At 40.4% G+C, this 20563-nt stretch overlaps 2 protein-coding genes across 2 annotated transcripts; both read right to left on the minus strand.

Annotated features, from left to right (window-relative positions):
• Positions 1-9621: 9621 nt before the first annotated feature.
• On the minus strand, positions 9622-11705 carry fgfbp1b (fibroblast growth factor binding protein 1b). The gene is made up of 2 exons (XM_022212681.2): positions 11624-11705; positions 9622-11344 (listed from the first exon to the last, which is right to left on the minus strand). Exon 2 carries the CDS (start codon positions 11314-11316, stop codon positions 10651-10653), a length of 666 nt encoding a protein of 221 aa, XP_022068373.1. The 5' UTR covers positions 11317-11344; positions 11624-11705; the 3' UTR covers positions 9622-10650.
• A 1691-nt stretch (positions 11706-13396) lies between these two features.
• Positions 13397-18109, minus strand: LOC127533243 (zinc finger BED domain-containing protein 4-like). The gene is made up of 2 exons (XM_051945827.1): positions 17394-18109; positions 13397-16274 (listed from the first exon to the last, which is right to left on the minus strand). The coding sequence occupies exon 2, from the start codon at positions 15738-15740 to the stop codon at positions 14754-14756; it is 987 nt and encodes a 328-aa protein (XP_051801787.1). The 5' UTR covers positions 15741-16274; positions 17394-18109; the 3' UTR covers positions 13397-14753.
• Between the last annotated feature and the right edge of the window lie 2454 nt (positions 18110-20563).

Below are 20563 nucleotides of genomic sequence, written 5' to 3' on the forward strand. Positions count from 1 at the left end.
TGTTGCCAGTAAAATGATTTCAAAGGATGTTTTTCTTCGTACATGAGTGCGTGTGTGTGTGTGTGTGTGTGTGTGTGTGTGTCGGATTAAAGGAGGGGTCATCTTAGGTCTTGTTACATTACTTTCTGTTATTCTTTTGGTGGAAGGGTTTGCCGTCGATTGTTGCCACAGAAACCGGCAGCCAATAACGAGGTCCGAACAGCAGGGTGTGGGGTCAGACCACCTCGAGCCACAGGAAGAACAATACGTCCGACTCCTCCCACCTCGCTGCCTTGCGTGTTTTTGGGTGTGCGAGCCTGTGGGTGGGCATGTGTTCAGTCAGCTTTGTAGGTCGGATGTTGGGTACTTAGTGGAGCGTTGTGTTGTGTTTTGATGTTATTTTTCCTCCTGACATGCGGCCCCTCCTCTCCGTCACCACATTGGCTCTGTGAACCACGACTAGCAGTTCCCATTCACGGTGACTCAGTGAGACAAGAAAAGCAGTGAATAAAACTTTATGATGCATGATAGTAACTGTGGTTGTCTGAACATGCAACCAGGCAAATACAGCTCATGCCGATTCAGTCCTCTGGCATGTAGCGCCTGGTGTTGTTACAGTAATGTGGAGCTAAAATGAGTCAAAATATAATTAATAAAGAATACATTTGAAAGTCAAATAATTTTCATATTGAATTTCGTAATTTAACACATATACAATCTGTTTCTTTATTGTCAAATGTGATAGTAAGCTCAACAACTGGCATTTTATGGATTACATGAATAACTGATAATCAAAAAACAAGCTGCATCATCACCACCAGCACAACCCACAATGAAAAGAAGCCTAAATTGCAGCTCAACATTTATAAGATTATATTAAAGTCAGTCACATAAGGTGCAGCATAAGCATTATTTAAAATCTCAGTTGCATGAAGGTCCAAGTTCTGTCTTTTGCCTATTTCTATGAAGCTTTGGTTGTATGCTTTAGGTCACTGTCTTGATGGAAAACAAATCAGTTCCCAACTACACTGAAAAAACTCTAAATCTTACCAAGTCTGTTCGTCTTATTTTTAGTCAAAATGTCTCATCCCACTTGATTTAAGATAAATTCACTTAACAAGTGACATTTCAGCAAGGTGGAGGGACTTGTTTTAAGACAATGCATCTTAAATATCTTGTTAAGGCAAACAATCTAGAAATTATCTCATTTTGAGTTAAATTTTATAAGACAACTCAATAAGTTTAACCCTCCTGTCATGCTGCGGGTCACATTGACCTGTTTTAAAGTTTGAAAATGTGGAAAAAATATTTTTACAGTAAAACTTCTGATGTCCACATTTTCTACATTTTTGGGAAATATTTGAACAGTTTTTGGTTGAAAAAAAGAAATGTTAAAAATGTTTCTTAAGAACATTCACAAAAAAAATCAACCAAAATCCAGCGATTTTTGCTGGATTTTGGTTGATTTTTTTGTGAATGTTCTAAAGAAAATACTAGAAGTTTTACTGATATACATGGAATCACTTCAGATATTTTTAGGATTTTCTGGAAGATTTTTACTCATTTTTGAAAATATTTACAAGAATTTTCTTGCCAAATTTTGGGTATTTTTTGAAATAAAACTTTTAACGGAAACTTTTAGGGAATTACTGGAATTTTCTTTCTGAAGGTTTTGGAAATTTTCAGAAATTTGGGGAATTTTTTGCTGAATTTTTGGATTTTTTTCAGACAAGGAAACAATATTTTTTGGTGCCTGTAAATGAAGACAACAGGAAGGTTAATACATCTTAAATTAGGAGCAATCTATTTTTGAGTGAAAAACTACTTCTTTTTATAGTATGCCTGACTTATTTTAAGACACCTAAGCTTGACAATCCTGGTAAAATAGAGCTTAAAATAAGTTTCCCCAGCTAATTTTAAGATCTGAATATTCTAAATATCATATCTTATTTCAAAAAATCTTTCCAAGCCATTTTTCACTTGTTCTATTGGCAGATTTTTTTTCACTTATTTCAAGGTAAAAGTTCCTTGAAATAAGTTTCTTTCTTGTTTTGAGAGGAGCATTTTTTCCAGTGTACATCAGGCTGTCCTACAGTATTTCCCTATAGCTTGCTGCTTCATTTTAAGCTCCACCTTTACCAGCCTTCCAGGTTTCCTGCTGACAAGGAGCTTCCCCACATCATGATGCTGCCACCACCATGCTTCATACTGAAGATAGTGTGTTTGTGATTATGTGCAGTGTTCTGCTTAAGAGAGATTTACAGATGTGATATATTTCCCTTCCACTTCTTGATAATTAATTTAACTGGACTCCAAGGGACATTCAGGGACTTGGAAATGTTTTTGTATCCATCCCTCTGACTTATGTTTTTCACAGAGTTGCATGGAGTAATCTTTTCTTTTCATAACGTAGTTAGGAGTGCTGATTCACGCAGTGAATACTTAAGCAGTTACTTTCTGTTTTGAATTAACTGACATTACTTAGTAGAAATCTGTTGAGAAGAAATTGAGAATGATTTATCAGTGAAAATCCATAAAAGCCGATATCTTTAAAGGTTGTTGAGTAGTTATTACAGAAACTATGAGTTATTATAAACAATCCGAAATTCTGTTATAATTATAACTTATGGGGGGTTGAATAAAACCAAAAATTGAATGAAAGAGTGGAGAAACAACAAACCTAATCCCATGAAATTGTGATGCCTGCAGCTATTTAACATTTAAACTCCTGTCTTGATCTATGAAATGTGTTAAAATGCAGATTGTATCATAATGACAAAAATAAACAACACTGATGCACATTGAGAGCTCCATGGTGCCAAACTCACAGACTGCTATACATGGAAAAGGGTGATACATCCATGATTTATCCAAAAAATATCCCAAATTCAGTCTGTAACAGCCTGATTTAGTAATGCACAAAATGACAAAGAACACCATTCAAATCTTTCGCTACATTTATACATCTGTGTTTACAAAAGTTACAGCAACATCTCTCCATCTCGAGTAACCCAGTGGAGAGTTTTCTTTTAACACTGCCACGTGTTGCTTTCTATGAAATAGCAGGAGGCAGATTTTTCTCAGCCGCTTTCCTGACCTGACATAAAATCGTGACCATAAATCCGTAGATTTTAGAGTAATCTGCTGGAGAATTTCTGGAGGTTTTCTCTGGCATTCCTTGAATCGGCTTCAAGTTCTTCAGATAAATTAATATTTCCACTGGATTTTTATTACTCCAGTAGCTCCCGCTGTTCTTGAACAGATATTGCAAAATGCTTAACAATCAACAAAAAGCAAATCATAAAATAAGAGTGAAACTAGAACTATCAATTTACAACTGAAAGCCTTTATCAACTCAATCCATCACATTTTACATCTGTGTCCGTGCAAACCTGACCTTTGACCTTTTAAATAGACAGTTCTGTGAAATTTTGAATTCTTATATTAAGGCCAAAAAATGTGTTTTGTGAGGTGACAATGACCTTGACTTTTAATCACCAAATCAGTTAATTCATGAGTCTAACTGTGAGACTAACATCTGCAGCAAAATTTGAAGAAATTCATCTTTGGTTTAGTGTTATGATTAACAATGTTGTTTTAAACGTGCTTACTAATGCATGTTTTTTGTATTTCATTGTTGAAATACTTGTTTTGTTTTTGGTGAATATCATATTAGGCGGCTTTCCAAAGCAGAAGCTCAAGTGAGGCGTGAGGTGGTGCAAACATTTTACAGGAACAGCTCCCTGATCAGCCCTTTATCCCTTTCTGTTTCCATTGCAGTGTACGATCAATCAGCTTCAACTGCAACTTTAACTGTGAGTTAGCAGCAACAAATACTAGTGACTGGATGTAACTTTGGTTTGATGAGCACATATGAAATAGAACGGTGAGTGGTTTGTTACTATTACGGATGCTGATGTTAGAGATGAAAGAAATCGAGTTTACCAATAAGCATAGAGACCAGCACAGCAAATTTTCAAACCATTCAGAAGGAAGAATTGGTACTTTTTCTTTCTAAGAAGTGACCCTGGAAGATGTTCCTAGAGGGCGGTTCCTACATATACATGAACACATACAAACGTTTGGGCCTAAAACAACCTGTAAGTTCCTGAAGAGGAAAACAGCCAAATGATATGCAAAATAAAGCTTTTTTTTTAAGAGAAAATAGGCCCAGTGTGGGCATCCTCCTTTGATTTACTCTAAATTATAAATAAAGTGGAAGACAAAAGTTAACCTACTTTAGTTTTCTAGTCAGAACACTGTGTTAATTGTGTTTTCTGTTATTCTTGTGAATTACTTGGCCATTTTACCTCCTTTGGCTTCCAGAATGTGAAAAATCAATAACACATTACTTTGTAGGAAAAGCCTGTTTAAGAGAGCGTGGTCTGAAGTGAATGGAGAAAACATGGAATTGAAACATGAAGTAGTTGATCAGCTGTTTTTAACTCAGTGTCCTTGAGGCTCGAACAGCCATATGTTTGGCCATCATATGATGTCCAAACATCAGATTGTGTTTCATTATTTTGCCACTTTTTCTTCTCTCCCTTAGTTGCAGCAACTCATTTCACATGTCGCAGATCTGATTTTTTTCCTATTGTTGCATCCTGAATCTAACAAGGAGTTCCAGCTTTGACACTGAAGTCTTGAACTATAAATGCTTAGGAGTGTTATGCAAGTATTGAAAAGATAAACTTGGGCTTAGAAAAAGATTTGCACCTGTTTCATTCATGATGGACTCGCTTGTGTATTCATGCTTTTGTGTCTTTAGGTGCACACTTGACTGAAACTGAAAGAGTAATGTTGAACCTCAACATGCTTTTTGAAAACGATTCAATACTTTGAGTCATTGAGTGAAAGGTTGATGCTTTCACAGGTGTTTGTTTAGTTTGTTAAATATCGCCACTACCTGCCTCAGTAAGAGAAAGAAACAAGACGCGACACGAAGCCACGAAAAGGAAAAGGACACACATACCTCAATATGACTCAGAGAAGCTGATGATTATTCACAATAATCAGTTTCCTTCAGGGGCTTCTCCTTCTCATTAAGACATAATAGTGACAGTTTGAGAGTATTTGTCTTGACAGGGCTCCTGGTGTGTAGTAGAGGCTTATCTAACACTGAAAACTGTACAACATATCATTAGAGGGGAACTTCACCAATTTTACATTTCAGATCTATTCATGAGTTGTCAGGAGAGCACACAGTCTGGGAAAGAAAGCTTCTGTTTGTTTAGTACCTAATGGACTTGAAAGGAGCTTTGGCAGGCGCCCAAACTTTAACTGTTTGTGTATCACTATTGATGGTTGAGAGATCTTACAATGAGACGCTAAGAAGTAATAGTCACAGCAAAACAAAAAAAGTGACAATTGTAACTAACTGCTAAGTTTAGTAGTTTTATTCTATATTACTCTACACACATTTTAATATATATGAAGAGTTCATTTGCAAAAACAGATAACTCTTGATAAATTTTCAGAAAACTTTTTTTATTGTTTACTTGAGATCATATCAATCAAACTGAAGTTGAGTGGATTTGACTCAGTAGAAAAATACATTACAAAATATAGAAAAAAACACATTATTATTATCATTATTATTAGTCGTAGTAGTATCTCAAGTAAACAATAAAAATTATTTTCTGAAAACGGAGTTACCTGTTTTTGCAAATGAACTCTATATGTCATTGCCACATGTGTACTTTAACAGGAAACTAAAAATTCTGAATCTATATGGGTGATTTCTGACAGTTGACAAACAAAAGTCATACACTGTTGATCTGGTCTGTAGGCTTTAGTCGTTCTTCTGCAACACCAACAGTTTCTAAAAACTGCCAGTGACAGAAATCACAATCATTATGTCATGCAAAAAGCAGAATCTGGGTGATCGATGCAGATGGCTTTTAATCTTGTGTTTGTGTATCAGCATGCAGTTTGTCTGCACAAATGTGTGTACATACAGTACATCTGGCAGTTCCTGCAAGCAAATTCCACTGAAATCACCTTTTAATGATAGAGGGAGGAAACTACGCACACACCCCTAACTGCTATGAGCAAATATGCTCTAATCCTACCATCCAGTATCAGTGCAGATATGTGTTTAAGATTTTTTTTATCGTTTTTTTTATCAGGCCTGTTGACCTTTCAATGTATGAAACAAAGTGTTGCATTTCAGACTAGAAATCACCCCACAACCACACAGAACTGAATTTAATGACTTAAAACAACAACAAGAGCTGGATTAGCTGTTAAGTGTATGTAGATAGAGAAAAAAAAACTTTTACACATTAATTTGATGTTGGTATTTCTCTCAGGAACAACCACAGACACACATAAATACTATTTTGAAGTCTTTACTAGCATCTGTTCAGATCAGTTTTGGGACTATTCAGTTACTGCATTCATTATTCTGACAGTTTGTTTTAGTTATTGGTGCATGGAAGACTAAACTGTAGACCAAGGTTTCACAGCTATGTCAATAATAAGTTGTGGTACAATATCTGAAAGCAGGCAAAATATGAGACTGACATATAGTGCAGCAGATAAGGAGAAAAATACTTCACTTCGGTATGCAAGCATAAAATTTGGTACAGATAGTCTACTTTTTCATATTTCATTGGTAGCCACACAAAATTTTGAATGGACACCAATAATGTCAGCCATTTTTTAAAGATGGCCGCTGGAATAGATTTTTTCTTGCACTGACAATGCCAAATGAGTGTAGCATACAATAAAATTAGATTTTAAACACAGAATTATATCTAAAGATCATAGGTAAGTTGTTTTGTTGATGGAAATGTGTAAAAATGAATTAATTTGTTCTGGTTGCCATTTTCCAAGATGGCCACCAAGAACCTTCTTCACTGCAAAAATATGAGAAAATGTTTTCCTGTTCGATGTATTGTATTAGGGTTCACTACTGTGGATATCCATGAAAAAATGTTTATTGATATGCTCTGTTTTGTGCTAATTGCTATAGGTGGTTGTTTTGATAGTAGGTCAATAATAACAGAGTGAATGTCAGCACAACCAGGGCACACTGGTGACTTCACTGCTGTGCAACTCAGCATGGGGTTCAGTGTCGGCTAAGTGAGGTGAAGTGAGACCTTCCTTTTTCTTGACCTCCTGGCAAAGACAACATTTACTCCAATCAGTCTTTCTTTTGCCAGTGAGTGGATTTGGACCTGCCATCATAACACTAATACTAAGGCCGAGGGGCTATCCTTTTACCACCTTAATATCCGCACATTGATGTATGGGATTCAACTAGGTTCGGTCACCCTACACCTAACCCGATCATTCATCCAGTGCCATTTAAGTCCCGTGTGATCTGTACACCATCCGGGTAAGTACATGAACATGTCATGTATAGCCCCCTTACCCTTGGCTCGGCTCTCCCGCGCTGGCACATCCTGTCAATTCAGGTGCGGCTGTCTTGCTACTTCTACCAACTATGTTCTATAACTAATTGATATGGGGCTGCTAAACAGCATTTGGGACACTAAACTATACTATACTATACTACAACTAGTACTAGTCTACTGCAATGAAATTTGTAAAGCAATGTACTACATGGTTAGTAGAGCAAGATTAGCTGACACTGAACCCCATGCTGAGTTGCACAGCAGTGAAGTCACCAGTGTGCCCTGGTTGTGCTATGACATTCACTCTGTTATTATTGACCTACTATCAAAACAACCACCTTTAGTAATTAGCACAAAACAGAGCATATCAATAAACATTTTTTCATGGATATCCACAGTAGTGAACCCTAATACAATACATCGAACAGGAAAACATTTTCTCATATTTTTGCAGTGAAGAAGGTTCTTGGCGGCCATCTTGGAAAATGGCAACCAGAACAAATTAATTGATTTTTACACATTTCCATCAACAAAACAACTTACCTATGATCTTTAGATATAATTCTGTGTTTAAAATCTAATTTTATTGTATGCTACACTCATTTGGCATTGTCAGTGCAAGAAAAAAATCTATTCCAGCGGCCATCTTTAAAAAATGGCTGACATTATTGGTGTCCATTCAAAATTTTGTGTGGCTACCAATGAAATATGAAAAAGTAGACTATAGAGAATATCTGTACCAAATTTTATGCTTGCATACCGAAGTGAAGTATTTTGGTGAAAAAATGACTTTATCTGCTGCACTAATACTGCAAAAAACGTGAAAAAAGCAAACAGATCAAACCAAAAGTGAATGTACAGCAATAATGTTTCCACTACTACTGATAGCAAAAGCAAGAATCATGGTCAGGGTAGTGATAATATCTGTGATAGGCATCTTATTTTAGTTGATCGATTAACCATTTTTCTATTAATCCATGATGTCCATCATTATCTCTGTTAAATTAGAGATATCTTATTTACAATGATATAAAACATCACCCAGAAGCCACATTTGTCACATTTGAGAAGGGAAAACCATGAAAAGTTATATTATTTTAGTGACGAACGCTGTTTGAAAGCACATCCTGCATGTGATTTAGTTCATAGTGCTGCAGTTCTATTACTCTTTGTCTGAACTGATCCTTGGGTGGATCTTCCTGATGATGGATCTTCTTTTAATCCCCAGAGAAAAAAGCAATGAAGCCACAATGAGTAAAGGTAGTGGCAGGGAGGAGGTGGCTCATCTGCACAGCACAGACATTTAGATGGTATCCTCATTTCCTTCTTCACCCTTGACCTCCAACCTCCAACTGCTTCCTGCCTGGCTGTGTCGTGCTGCTGGAATATGTCCTTGAGCTGCCGAGAAGGAGTCGGTAAAACAAAATGTCTACAAACATCCCATTTGTGCCATTAAAATGAGCGGACTTCAGTTGAAAGGTGAAAATCACTCTCCAGTTGACTTTTTAAGCATCTGTCTGGGGGAGCAAAGAGCAGGTCAGAGGTGATGGAGGTCAAGCACAGACAGGAAAACATGCAAATCCACATCTGGGGTTGCACTTGTTCATGGATTACATGTATAACACACACATTGCTCACACCCTTGAGGAGCACACACAGCTGGATCACGGCAGTCTTTACTTTCCATCTTCCTATGTAGAAACAGCTCCTGCCAATGCAGCTGACTGCTGTCACTGACAAAGTAATTAGAGACTGCTGCAGGAAACCGGAGGAACAAGCCTTGTATTTGGATGCCATGTATAATCGCCCGATTTGTGTGTTTGAGAACGGGCCTTTTATGAGTTTGTGGTGCTTTAACCTGAGGGCACGTCAGTGGTGTTTGGGAGAGCTGCAGTGTAATTCACAAAAAGTTTAATCTCCCAAAAAGAAGTAACCTCACGTGGGGTCTAAAGTGTTTTGGTCTGGATAATAACATAGCAGAAGCATTCAACAGTCTTTAAGAGGCAGAAATCACAATTAAGCCTAAAGTTTGTTTGGACTCAGCAGCCAAAAACAACAGATGTGTGTTCTGCACATGAAAGAAGACGGGGAGTCTCCAGTAACAAGCGGATTTGTATTAGAAACAGGTTGTTTGAATTAAATCAGAGCTTAAGACTCAATAGGGGAAAAAATCTAATAAAATGGAGATTTTTGCTTAGCTATATCTTCACATACAGAAACATATGGATCTTCCGGTAGAAGCGGTGACATTTCATATTGTTCAAGGCAATAGAACACAATATAAATAGAAAACATTTATTTGTGATGCATAAATACAGTGGTGCTTTTAGTGACTGATAGATGACTAGAGGTAGAGGATATACCACTCTGCATGATAAACAGCTCTGTGTAATAAACATCGGTGGAAGAACACTTGTAGTGTAATATTGAAATACTCCTTTACAAGGAAAAGCATCAACATGTGTACTATTTACAGTGTTATTGCGAGTACTCTTCCCAGATCCAAGAATAAAAACTAGCTGAGACAGTTCAAAGTTGTTATTTACTGTTGAAGAACAGATGAAATAGAACCGATATACTCAAGTGAAGCACAAGCAGGCCAAAAACTGTTAACACAGTGCTTGAGAAAGTGTTACTTCCCTCTAGTGCTGATAAGTTGCTATGTTTAAAAGAACATTAACAATAGCTTCAGTTCAGATTTGCTGAGTCACATTCAGACAAACCCCTGGTAAATAAACACACCTGAATAATATTGAACATGTAGCATGAGTATTGGTAAAATGGGACACATTTACAGAATCATTCCAAAGCTTCTTCTCCCAACTTAATACAATTCTCTAAACAAAAACACTCTTACTACAATATACAAGAAGACAAGGTTAAGAAAATCAAACACAGAATTGAGGACACCATCTGAAACACAATTTCCTGAAACCATTTTAATGCAGATGGCAAAATGGGACACCATATATTTCGACATAAAAATTAAAAACAAATTCAAGAAAATAAGCCATGTCAACATTTTATTGTCTTTGAATGACCACACAATGAAAATACAACAACCTAACTGAAACAGTTATGTGTCTGTTGAATGTCCCAGTTTGCCAAGTGTCCCATTTTAACAATACTCACCCTAATATTTGTGAATGTGAGAACTAAAAATCATTCAATTCACGGCTAGAAAATGCCCACTGAGGAGAGAATATCTGATTACTGATTAAAAATGAGGTGTTGACCTTTGCTGTGTCACAACAGTTTAACAGACACCAAGTTCTGCTTTCAGCCTGATGTGTCCACATGTCCACTGAAACTAGCAGTCCTCGCTTTGTAGCATAGACAGGAAGAAGGAACACACACTGGCCCAGCTGCTGCAGTACTCTTCGGCCGTTTTGTGGTGGTCCGCGCGCTTCGTGCAGGATGTGGGTCCGGTGTCGTTGCCAGTGATGGTGAGGAGGGTGGGACGGGGTGGCCGCGGCGGGGACGGCTCCGGTTCTCCGGACTGAGCGGATTCCACGGAGGTTGATATGTCCAGCTTGAAGTGCGCGTCCTTTGGAGCGCGCTTGCACATACCAGCCCTCACCAGCGCGCGCTGGTCCCTGCACACTTTACTCTCGAGCTTCTTGAACGCGCGAGCCACCTGCTTCCAGAAGCCCCGGGGGTCGGACAGGTAACCGGGACACGTCGCCGGTTTGGCGTGGTACTCACACTGCAGGTCCGTGGTCCCGCCTTTGATGCGCGCCTCCGGGTTCTCACAACTGACCGGCAGCCTCACCGCGTCCCCGACGACTCTCGTGCTCCAAGTGCACTGCATCTTTTCCTTGGTGGAGAACTTTCCTCGGCCGGATATTGCGCCCTTGTCGCTCCGCTGCGCTCTGCCGGTCTGCTTGTCCGCTGATCGCGCACCGGAGCAGAGAGAAACCTGCTGCCCGAGGAAAGCCAGCAGCAGGCAGGGAGCGAGAGTCCTCAGCAGCAACATATCGTCTTTCAGCAGGACAAATATGCGCCTGAGGGGACAGATGATGAGTGACAGAGAATATATTGGTTCTATGGAAAACCTGTAACTCTGTAAAAACAGCACCACAATAAAAAAACTTGTTTACATTAGTCCTTCACTGCAAATAAGGGTTTGGTTACATTTGGAAAGGTTTTTGTCCCTTTTTGGCAACACTATAACGCACATAAATATAACGCGGAATTTAAAGTATGTTAATTCAGATATCATACTACAGTATACTACACATCCAGTAGATGCTAAACAGCCACACGCACTCAGTGTAACTTACCAACAATGACAAGCGTTGCTGTGCGTAAAACTGCTTCTTGTGACTCTCTGCGCTCTGGCACATGGTTTTCATGCATAGATGCTGCGGCACGCCCACCATTCCCGCCCAACAGTACTCTCACACATACTCTCTCTCTTACGCATGCACCTCCACGTAAATTCATTGAGAAAATAAAATCCGGCAGCAGTTGCTGATGGGAATGCGTTTTGCTCCGGCATGTCCCGACAAGCCCAAATTTCCGGCCTTTAACAGCAGTGAACTGATTCTAAGATCAAAGAGACTGAAGACTCAGACTGGTGATGGAGCTGCGTGTCTGTACAGATTGAGGGTTTATTCTGAAGAACTGTAACAAACCTGGTTGTTATTATTATTATAACCCCACCTCACTGACATGTCCATGCACACAAGAACATATTGAAGGCTTGATTACAATATTTTTTAGGGTTCTTAGAAAGTTTGGTTGGCTGCAGTAAACAAACATTAAAACCACCTGTTTAATATTGTTTGGTTCTTTTAATGTTGCCAAAAAATGATGTGATCCAATGAGACATGAACTCCACAGACCTCTGAAGGTGTCATGTGATATCGGGAACCGAGATGTCAGCAGCAGATCCTTTATGTCCACGAAGATGTGAGGTGGGACTTCTGTGGATTTTACTTGTTTTTCTGGTACATCCCACGGCAGATTGAGGAATTTGGAGGTCAAGTTGACCTTTTGACCTCTTTATCATCTTCCTGAAACAACTTCTGATCAGTTTTTGTGGTGTGGCACGAGACATTCTTCTACTAAAAGAGGTTACTGCCATCACAGTACTGTTGGCAGTATGTAGTGTACACGGTCTTAATGTTTAGGTGTGTGTTAAAGGTCAGATTCACAGAATGAGAAGGCCTTTATTGTTTCTGCATTTGGTGCATGTAAACACTAAGTACAAAAACAGAACAAAGACCAGATTCAAAATCTTGGATACACTTTCTCATTCACTGATTTTAATTTATTTGTATTATTTTCTACATTGTATACTATACATTCTTTTATTGCTCCGCCAAGAAACGCTGCTGAGTTACGTGATGATCAGTGTATGTTTGTCATTCCGTCTGTTGTTCCGTCTGTGTTCAACATTACTCAAAAATGGATTTGGATGAAACTTTCAGGGAAGTTCAGAAATGACACAAGGACCACCTCATTAAACATTGGTGGATTTCTCTATCATTGCAAGATAGCGGCATGGCTTCACTGTAGCTATGACAAGTGAATGTTTCATCAGCTGCCTGCTGACAATCACATGATTGGGATCCTAATACAAATCCACTGTTGCGGACTTATGGGGACTTATGATACAAGGAACAATTGATTAAATTTTGGGGCTGTTTCCAAGTCCCATCAATTCCCTCCGCCCGCTACATATTTATTCAGTACCCGTACATAACTTACACATGCAAAACACACGCCTGTGCTCAGCGCGAGGTCATTTTGTTTGTGGGTAGAATTCATCTATATTAAAGTGCCACATTTTATGGCGCCATGATTTCTGATCATCAGTAACCAATAAACAAATGCCACATTTCTAAAAAAAAATGTATGTTTTTATGTCTACAGTTTTAATCTACAATGTATGAAAAAATTTCAAAAAGCTATTAAATGAGGTGGTGTGTTCAAACTTTACTTTTGAGTGGTAATGTAAATATATATATATATATATAAACTTTTCATAAATTGTGTGTGTATATATATATATATACACACTTTATGAAAAGTTTTCCCCCCACGGATATTGCACATTGACAAAAGTTCGATATTTCAGATATTTCACATTAATGAGGTTCGTTGCACATATATTTTGGGGATCAGTCGTGGTATGTGTTCTGTGATTGTTCAGTGTGGTGACAGCTTTCAGAAAGAGGCCCGGACACCACATGTTTGTGCGTGTCTTGAGTGACCTGTAGCACCTACCACAGGGCAATAGGTCAAACATGCGGTGTCCGGGATGGCATTAGTCTTTGATTTTGTTACTAGCTCTCCTGTGATAGCGACAGCTAGCAATGTCCTCTAGGCATCCACATTAATGTCAAAACCCAGAGTTTGCCAGCAGAACATTGCAGAGCATCACGTTACTTCTGTCAGCATACCTTCTTCCCATAATGTCTACTGCTGTCATGTCTTTCCCAGATAAACAACACATCCTGACTTTATACCAGGCCACCTTCTTCCATTCACAGTCCAGTTGTGCTGTGCACATACCCCCTTTGAGGTGCTTTCAGCTATGTTCAGGGATCAACATGGACACTCTGAGGCTCCACAGCTCCACATGCAGCCGGTTGTGATGCACTGACATCTTTCTATCATGTCAGGCATTAAGAATTTCAGCAAGTTGTGCTACAGTAGCTCTTAGGCCACAACCCCTGATGTTTTGGAGATATGCTGACCCAGTTATCTAGTCGTTAAAATAAAACTGTATATGTATCCTTCAACTATTAAACATAATAACATGCCATGTTGCCTTCAAGTGTAAAAATAAAAAATTCTGTGCTTTACCAGTGGCATGTACTCTTCAAGTATTAAAGGGTAAAATAAAATGTGCATGTAGCCCTCAAGTAATAAACAATAACAAAATACTGTGCATGTAGCTTTCAAGTAATAAGCAATAACATAAAATACTCTGCATGTAGCATTCAATAATTAACAATAACAAGATATTGTGCATGTAGTCTTCAAGTAATAAAAAACAACAAAATACTCTGCATGTAACCTTCAAGTATAAAAAATACTGTGGTGTACTGTGCTTACTTAGGCATCAAGTGTCATGTAGTATTCAACTATTTCAAAAACACTGCAGCTTACTGCTTACTTACAAAAAAATCCAAAGGATTATGTGCTGCTGCTACTTCCATTTATGGAGATGCCTGATTCCTATAAGAATGGCATCACTTCTCATGGCTTATTGAACTTTGTCTTTACCAATTGAAGATTTTTGGCAAGGAACACCAACATGTCAATGTTTTCTTGGGTCAGTCTTGATCGCTTTGGAGTGACAATAATCCCTGAGGTGCTGATACTCTCTCAGAAGCACAGCTTGTGGCTGCAATACACAAATACTCCCTCGCAAAATCAGAGAGCTGAGGGAGTGTGTTTTCAAGGGTTTTCCACCAGTAGTGGGTCCTGCTCAGAGTCCGCATCAAGTTCTGGCATTCTGCTGTATATCAGAAACTCACCATTTAACTTTTCACTCGGGGTCAGGAAGAGCACTTCCTGAGTGGCACTGGCATCACTGCCATTCTTTTGCCCTTGTATATTCGAAAGCAGATGTTTCAAATCAGTCTTGGTCTTTTTTGATGGCCTGGCTTGGCTTGCTGAGGGCTCTGCTTGTCCTGGGCCTCCTGGCAGTGCCACATCTGCTGCAGCAGATTCCCTGACTTCCCTGACTTGATCCAGAAGATTTTGTTTGACATCATCTTCAAGTGAAACAAAGCTGTCTTTAAACCGAGGGTCAAGGTAGGTGGCAGTGTTTAAAAGCAGTTGTAACTTTTTGTCCTGATAATGTTCATCTAGATAGTCTCTGATTGCGCGCTTCATCTGACCAGCAAGTGCAGAGTCATCCTGTTCATCACTGAGGTAGGTGGATATCTTCCACATCACTGGTAAGACAGAGGAGAGAGTTGTGTTCTTCTCACCACTGAGTGCATCAGTAAAGGGGCTCAGCGGTTCAAGGAAATTTTTCACAATCTCTAAAGTTGTAATGTCAGCCTCTTTGGGCATCAGATGCCATTTTTTTCTGTCCTCTATCAGCACTGCACACACAGCTTGCTGCTGCTCCAAGAACCTTTCCACCATGTCATATGTAGAACTCCACTTCGTAGCTGCATCATGTATGAGTTTATGGCCCGGGAGATCATTGATTTCTGACTGTTTTTTGTCAAATTGACGTGTAAGCTTTGGTGATCTGGTGAATGCAGATATAGTTTTACGAAGCCGTGACAGTGCTCCTGATACCCTATCAATACCAATGGCTTGGTTGACTGCATTGTGCAGAATGTGGCCAAAACATGGGAACCAGGTATACTCATCATTTTTAAAGGCTCTCTTGTTGTTGGAGGCACTGTCTGTTGTGATGCCTGCCATTTTTTAAAGGTCCATCCTCCATTCAGACGTAACCTTCTCTTCAAAGGCCTCTCTCAAACTCTCAGCATCGTGGTCTGAATTCAGGCCACTGCAGCCTAAACACCAGGAATGCATCTCCCATGTTTTAGTTATGTACTGAAGAGTGATAGACATGAAGGTGTCCGCAGCCCTGCTTGTCCACAGGTCGGTTGTGCAGGCATAAAATGGCTTCTCTCTAAAATGCTGGGTGATAAGTTCTCTAGTTTCACTGTAGAGTTTGGGTATTTCTGTGTACATGAAATAATTTCTACTTGGTAGCTCGTATCTAGGGTTGAACTTTTCAAGCATTTTCTGGAATCCACACTTTTCTACAGTGTAGACAGGAACTTGATCCATTCATATGAATTCAGTAACTGCCCTATCCAATGTCCTTGCTTCACGTGAGTCATGGTCATATTTTTTGTGTGCCAGGAAAGCGTCCATTATTGTTGGTTGTGTATACTGATGTTGGCTTTGCCCCGGCCTGTCCATATCACTGTCCTCCTCTGGCTTATACTGTGAAAAGAAGATTGAGATTTAGGTATAGCTTAATGACTGTATGAGAACAGCAGAGGCAATACTAACACACACACACACACACACACACACACACACACACACACACACACACACACACACACACACACTTTTTAAAAACCTTTTTGTATGACAGTGCCTATTGCCTTTACTACTGTACCACATTGACGATCTTATTTTGCTTACTTTATTACTAGGACCAAATAATATCATACTTGGATACTAAGATAATTTAACTAGCTAATGTACATTTCTATAACATATGAAAGCATTCCCTACACCTGCTTCCTCTACTCACTGTCAGTGTTTCCTGTTCTACTCTCTGCAATCAAATTAAATGTAAAGTTATTGGATGTAAAAAGTATGTGAACAAAATACACATGATTCTGGGCAAGTAGCCTCCGCATTGATTTACGTTCTGAACCAGCCTTTACACGGAGCCATAATCAAAGTAGGTTATTTACTAGCTCATATCTCAGTTATTGATCACATTAGCTGCTTCTGTTGATGTATCGTCAGTGTCATCCTGTTGTCTCTGCACTGTACAGACCGGATGTTTTTAGCATTGACGACGTGCTATCATGCTACGCTATGTGCTAAGCTAACTTGACATCAGACACACTGTACTGTGTTTTCATTTCGTCCCTTCTTGTAGTGACCACACACTTGGGACACTCTCTCTGCCATTTCTTCTGTGGACTCTCTCCGTTCTGTCCTTCTCTTTTCTCTTCCTTCGTGATTTTACAAGCCGCGCAGCAGCGGAGGTAGCAGGCGTGTTGTGCCACAGAAATGACCGTCCGTGTCAAACACCGTGAGCTGTATAGTAGTTCAGATATATATTTTAGATATATTTATATATTAAACGAGGCTTCAAGGCACACAATTTGCCCCGAGGATATTTTGTAATCGAATTATTCGGATTATCCGAGGAATCTTTTCAGCCCTAAACGTCACAAAACTATTATGCGGGACAAACAAGGCTGGACATGCTTGTTACTTTGCCATGCAGCTCATTTACTATGGGCTGGGCTCATCTAATCATTGTAACGTAATTAGATATGAGCAACAATGATAACACGTGAATTCAAATGCACTCACCTTGAATTCTGTGTACAAGTCTGGATGCTTGTCTTTTAAATGTTTCGCCAAGTTGGACGTGTTGCTCCCCTTCCCTGTGCTTCACTGACGGCATTTTTTGCAGACCGGTTTTTCAGGATCAATAAGGAGGTGTCCAGGGGGGTGAAGACGAAGGCGCCAGAGACGGGAGCCAGGCGCGGCAGGTCCAAGGCGGCGAGGCGGTAGGAGAAGCGGTCTGCGGGTCGGGGCGTCAGAGGAGACAGCCAGATGCGGGATCTCGGCGAGGCGACGGGGGGGGGTCCGGGGATCCGGGAATATAGTAGGCAGATCCAGAGTCCGAGAAGGCAGCCAGAAGGTCCGGGGGTCCAGGCAGGAAGGTCCGGGAGTCCAGGTCAGGAGACAGGAAGGTCCGGGGGTCCGGTCGGGGAGGTCCAGGGGTCCAGGCAGGAAGGTCCGGGAGTCCGGTTGGGGAGATCCGGGGGTCCAGGTCCAGGAAGGCGGCAGGAAGGTCTAGGAAGGTCTAGAGGTCGGGAGTGTGGCAGGAGGGTCTGGGGGTCAGGCAAGGCGGCAGGAAGGTCCAGAGGTCCGGGGGTCCGGGAAGGCGGCAGGGAGGTCCAGAGGTCCGGGTACACGGCAGGAGGGTCTGGGGGTCCGAAGGTCCGAGGGTCCAAGAGAGTAAACCAGGAGGGAGTCCGAAGGGGAACACGAGAGGGGAGGCGAGGAGGGAGAGGGGTCTGGGCAGCGGGGTTACTCTGGATAAGAGAGTACAGATAAACGTTAGTGTCGACTTCCAACGCTACACAAGGTTTGGGGGGCGAGAGAGAAACTGACAATGCAGTCGAGTTTACAGTCTGGCAAGGATTGGATGCGGGAGCCAGTCTTTTATTGCTGGTGGTGTAATCAGATGAATAAGTCGCAGCTGCCCGGGCACTGTGGAGAGACTGATTGCCAGAGTGGAGCCAGCTGTGAGGCTGACTCCACCTGGCGCAGCGGAGGAGAGAGAGAGAGAGGAGAAGAGGGAGCGATAGAGAGAGGGAGAGGGAGAGGGACAGGACACAAGGGAGTTGGGGGTCAGGCTGGACGGGGGGAGGAGGTGGCCCTGTCATCAAGCTCATCATTCCCAATACTTCTACTATTTTGGCCGTAACTCATTTAGCTTTGCAGCAGCTAATGACTGGAACTCCTTCCAAAACACCCTCAAACTTGTAACTTTGCCTCCACTCACCACCTTTAAGGTCCTTACACGTTTTTTACGTGCGTTTTTTGGGACGTCATTATTTTTTTCAAACCTGTATCCTGTCAATACACGTGTTCACATCGGCAACGTTTTCTCGCTCAGCGATTTTGTGGCATATACTTTTTCGCATCACGGTCGATTTTTCTAAAGTTTCGCATTCTTTGTGACCACTTCTGACCAATCAGATTGCGTGTTGTTGCGACGTCCCGCTCCAGCTGCTGCTGTGACAGGTCAGTGACACTGGATTTCTGCTTACAATCGGTGATCTCTGAGATTCAGACATGTGTAGGCTTTTAAAGAAACTGTCAGAATGGCGGGGTGTTTCGTTTTGTTTTTTTGTACACGCAGCTAGAACTGTGAACAATCAAACAGAACTTTCCACTCATTAAATACGCACATTATAAACAACTGTTGCTTACCCCAGACACACGGCCAGTAGCTGCTCCGGATCAATCGGCTACCTGAAATTAGTCCTTTGCTTCTTCAAACTTGGAGCTAGCTGTTTCAGAAGAACCTCAAACTGGCCGACATACATCTGAAAATAAGTTCTGAAGCGACCGTGGTATAGTTTAAGCTCCTGAACCAGGCAGTGGAACTCACCAAGTTCTCTTCTTTTTTGTAGTATTGGGTGCACCCATGTGCTGCGCTTCTTTTTCTTTTTTGAAACTAAAACGAGTAGCAATTCGCCATCGCTTGAAGTTGAAGTAGACTGCTCGCTTACTCCTGGGACGCGTCTTCCTCCCCTTCGGAAAGTCGCAAAAAGTCATCTTTTAGAACTTTTTAGAAATCACAACGTACACAGCGTACGCCACTTTCTACGCAAAGGTTGTGATTTACGCCACTTTCTAGGCCTGTTTCGGGCGTACGCAAGCATCAAGAATCAAGGTTGGCGCACCGGTGCGCATATTCTCACGCCAAGTTTGTTTTTATATATCACAACCTTTGCGTACGCCACTTTCGAGCCCTGTTTTGTGCGTACGCAAGCTTTATAAATGAGGCCCCAGGTCATGTTTGCAAATGAGAACTGGTTCTCAAACATTTTTACCTGTTAAAACAAATGTGTAATAAAAATAGATCTGTAAAAAGGCTCTTTTTTTAGTTAAGAAGTTTAAAATGTTAGCTTTGAAGCTAAAATAACTTGTGAATGTTGTGTTTACATCTTGTTTGAGTGAGCAAAACCGTTATTGTAGGTACACTACCATTCAAAAGTTTGGGGTCACCCAGACAATTTCATGTTTTCCATGAAAATTCACACTTTCATTCATATGCTAATATAATTGCACAATTGTTTTCTAATCATCAATTATCTTTTCAACACCATTTGTAGAGGTTTATGTCTTGTGAGGATTTGCAATAACTTACACTGAGTCCGGTTAGCAAAAACTACTTCCACATGCAGTGTTCGCAGTTAGCCCAGCTACATAATCCAACAAATCCACTCCGGACACTTCGTGATAAAAGAAAAAATATAAACTCTCCGGTTTATTTCGTTCCCAAAAATATAATTCCACAGGCAGGAAAATGTGGCTGGCTAATACACTTATTGTACCTTTGCTGAACGCAGGTAAGAAAACTGTATGCTTCTCTCTCTATTGAGCACAGACTGCCGTAAAATGCAGGGTAAACAAAACATCTGCGTCTGCGCTTGAGACGTTAAAGGGCAGCTGCACCTTTTTATCAACATGTATGCACATCTTAGGTCATCATACCAAAATGAAACTCAAATTATATTCAACCAAATGTTCAATAAGCTGCTCCCTTTTAGCCACTACACCATTAGCTAACACAATGTAGCATTAGAATACAGGAGTGATGGTTGCTGGAAATGTTCCTCTGTACCTCTATGGAGATATTCCATTAAAAATCAGCTGTTTACAGCTAGAATAATCATTTACCACATTAACAATGTCTAGACTGGATTTCTGATGAATTTAATGTCATCTTTATTGAAAAA

The sequence above is a fragment of the Acanthochromis polyacanthus genome, chromosome 3, assembly GCF_021347895.1.
Source record: "Acanthochromis polyacanthus isolate Apoly-LR-REF ecotype Palm Island chromosome 3, KAUST_Apoly_ChrSc, whole genome shotgun sequence".
In the NCBI taxonomy this organism is placed as follows: domain Eukaryota; kingdom Metazoa; phylum Chordata; class Actinopteri; family Pomacentridae; genus Acanthochromis; species Acanthochromis polyacanthus.